The following is a 3,065-nucleotide window of genomic DNA, read 5'->3' as shown; positions in this document are numbered from 1 at the left end:
ACTTATTATTACTTTGATGAACTGATAGCCACATTGATGCACTGATGCTCACATTGATGAACTTGTAACCACTTTGATGAACTGATAGCCACTTTGATGAACTGATAGCCACATTGTACATTGTGGGTACATTAAACAGAATGGACGTTCCTCTTGCATTACTCTTCTATGGGCTGAAATAATATTCATTATATCCCCATTGTTGTTTAATTAATTATGCCTGTTCTTTTTCAAAATGAACATCTTGAAGGCACAATATTGGAGCATTTTTCTTTTCAGGGAATGTGAAAACTTGTTTTATTTCTGCCTTATCGTTAAGACCTCTACACTTAAGCGATAATATCTTACAATTTTCAATATCTAAACCATGATTCCTTTTGTCTAGCATAATTGTGAAATAGTATATGTTACTTGCTTGTGTTTTGGGTTTACTGTATTTATACTCAACGGTATGACAGAAATATACATGGCATGGGAAGTTTTGGGGTATAATTGTACTGAAACATAAATAAGCAGGAAGAGAGTAGCAATATGTTGACTTCCAGGGTGGTTTGGACAATGAATAAGCATGAATTTCGCCCAAAACGTCCTTTGCATGATGTTACATGAGAGCAGAAAGCGAATTCCCTCGACTGTTTTTATGATAATTGGGGTTCCCCGACATTCAGTAGTGGTGAATGTGGTCCGCTTTGGAGGGCGTGGCTTAATTTGTTACATTCATTGGGACGTGAATGCAATAAAACATTCACCTAATCAGAATGCAGGAATTACAATGAACACAACGGAAACTTAATAATATACTGATACATAGTCTACTTTTCTTGAGTTAAGCAATAGAATTGGATTTAACACAGAAATAAAGAGTTTATCGCCCCTTTGAACAGTATTTCTTTTACGGCGTGTCAGTTTGATGTTGGAGGTAAGCCCGAAGTGATTTGGGGGTAATAGTCATCGCCACTTGAAACATTGATTGATAAACGAAAATAGCTGCATGTGTGCTGCTACTTTGTAAAGTGAACAAGCCTTTCCGTCGACAAGGAGTGTTTCTTACAGTAATAACATTACAAAGTGCCCTTTTCAAGAAATATTCATTTTACTGGAGATAAACTACATCAATGAGACTTGATCACGTGTTTACAATCAAGTTAAGATTCGGCTGTCAGGTGACTGCAAGCGGTTATATTTAGCATTGAACTTGGTCATTTCCGCTTTAAATACTACATCTGGACATTGTTTTCTCTTAGTTCGTGCTGTTAATGTACATACACCGCACCCGCTTCAAAATGTAGTCACCTGACTCCCGAAGCACGTAAATTGACAAGTCTGGTAACATAAATCAGGAATTGTAACGAAAGATTTAGCTTCCTGGAACGCCTAAGAAATACCACCAACTTGACATCAAAGGTGCTTCCAAAGCTCTCCTCAAATTATTGACGTTAACTTAATTTAATGTGATGCCATTCATAAATGATTCTAGTTCCATGCATCAAGGATGACATTCGTGTACAGGTTAATAGCTGTTTCTCTGGAAGACATGGCGTTACAGTTCGCGGGTTGGTCTAGCCAAACCTACTTTAACATACTTAGGTCTTATCCTGTCGTTATGGCGCAGTCCACTACAGTGGATGTGGTATATGTGCAATATAAAGCAAGGGTTTGTAACTCGATATTTCAAAATTTCCCTGTAGACGGTGATTACTATATTTTCTATACCCGCATCATCAAATTTAAGTGTAAGATACTCTTTCGTCTTAGGAGGCAATTCTTTTCTATCGGGAATGAATATATAAGAATCATGAGACCCTATATATGTCTTGGGGTCACATGTGTACCTAGTAACCAGGCACCTTCTCTCCCTCCGACTCCGTCTGGATGGGACGTAGAACGCACGATTTGCCTTCATGTGATCATAGTCCAACTTCTCGAACCCGTCTGCTGGATATATGTCGCCGTTTGTGATCATCACAAGTTTGTCTGTATAATTCTTATGCGCGATATCAAATAAACTTAGGTAGGAGTAGGCGTTCGGTACTTTGTCGAAAATCAACTTTGGTTGTTTGCCTAAGACTGAATTGATGTATTTTGGCATACCGTCTTGATCGTAAAATAAGTGCACTTCGTTGACACACTGATGTTGGAGGGTATAGTTCAAACTTTCCGTAAAGTCTTTCATTCGATCCGCAATCATCAGTGGTTTGTTTAAGTTTGACTTTTTATACTTGGGGTCTGTCATCAGAGGGAATGATGTGAAAACTATCAGGTGACTTTTGTTGAACGTAGTAGTGGCTGTAGTGTTGAACCTGGTTGTGAGTTTTTCAGTGTCTACTAATGCCAAAGAGTTGAAGGTCAAGGCATATTTACCCACATACACGGCGAATGCTACTATTAACAACAATAGTGTATTTCGGAATTTCTTACGAAATACCATCTTGTATAAAAGGAACACTGTCTACAGGTGAGGTTTTTAGGTAAATTAGTCTACAGATGTCCTTGCTCTTGAAGCACAGAGTTACAAACCAAGTTGTGGGCGTAAAGTTAGGGTGTATGTTTGATGTTTTATGTCTGTCGTCACTGCCAATTCAAACTAAAAGACGCACACAACCTCTCTTGGGCATGCCCGGCGCTTTAGCTGTTGGAAGTGTCACTTACAACGTCCTGTATTCACAGCGAGTAATACGACGTCAGTTGTGACGGTCAGTTGCCTTCCACAAGCAAGGATGTAGACTGTTCCGCTAAGACAGCACTGATGCAGACTTTTGCTTTCAGACAGCACTGATGCAGGTCGTTGCGTTCAGACAAAACGATGGAGATCGCTGCACTCAGACTGATTCCCTAATTTATAGTAATTTTCCCTTTCTGAAACGCAAAAAGAACGCCCATTAATATTGGCCACCATACGCGGAATTATAGCCATACAAGTTAGAAGAATGCATTGATACAACATCATTGATTAGAAATGTATCATCGGTAACGATCTACATTACCTATGGGGGGAGGATGGCCCATTCCTCTCGCTGTGCAGAGTTGCATCCCATGGTGTCTCTTAGAACCTATCTGATCGTGGG

At 39.4% G+C, this 3,065-nt stretch overlaps 1 protein-coding gene across 1 annotated transcript; it reads right to left on the bottom strand.

The window, feature by feature from the left end:
• Positions 1-1,540: 1,540 nt before the first annotated feature.
• Positions 1,541-2,428, bottom strand: LOC139451920 (uncharacterized). Its single transcript, XM_071233203.1, has one exon. The coding sequence runs from the start codon at positions 2,426-2,428 to the stop codon at positions 1,541-1,543; it is 888 nt and encodes a 295-aa protein (XP_071089304.1).
• Positions 2,429-3,065: the final 637 nt, after the last annotated feature.

This window comes from Haliotis cracherodii, unplaced genomic scaffold (genome assembly GCF_022045235.1).
Source record: "Haliotis cracherodii isolate W230 unplaced genomic scaffold, xgHalCrac1.p SCAF_9, whole genome shotgun sequence".
NCBI classification, from domain to species: Eukaryota; Metazoa; Mollusca; class Gastropoda; order Lepetellida; family Haliotidae; genus Haliotis; species Haliotis cracherodii.
Note: the sequence above shows the minus strand (reverse complement) of the source record. Positions and strands in the feature narration are given on the sequence as shown.

What these genes read in the sequence shown, in the direction of transcription:
- LOC139451920 (XM_071233203.1), bottom strand. Translation starts at nt 2,428, where the DNA reads ATGGTATTTCGTAAGAAATTCCGAAATACACTATTGTTGTTAATAGTA.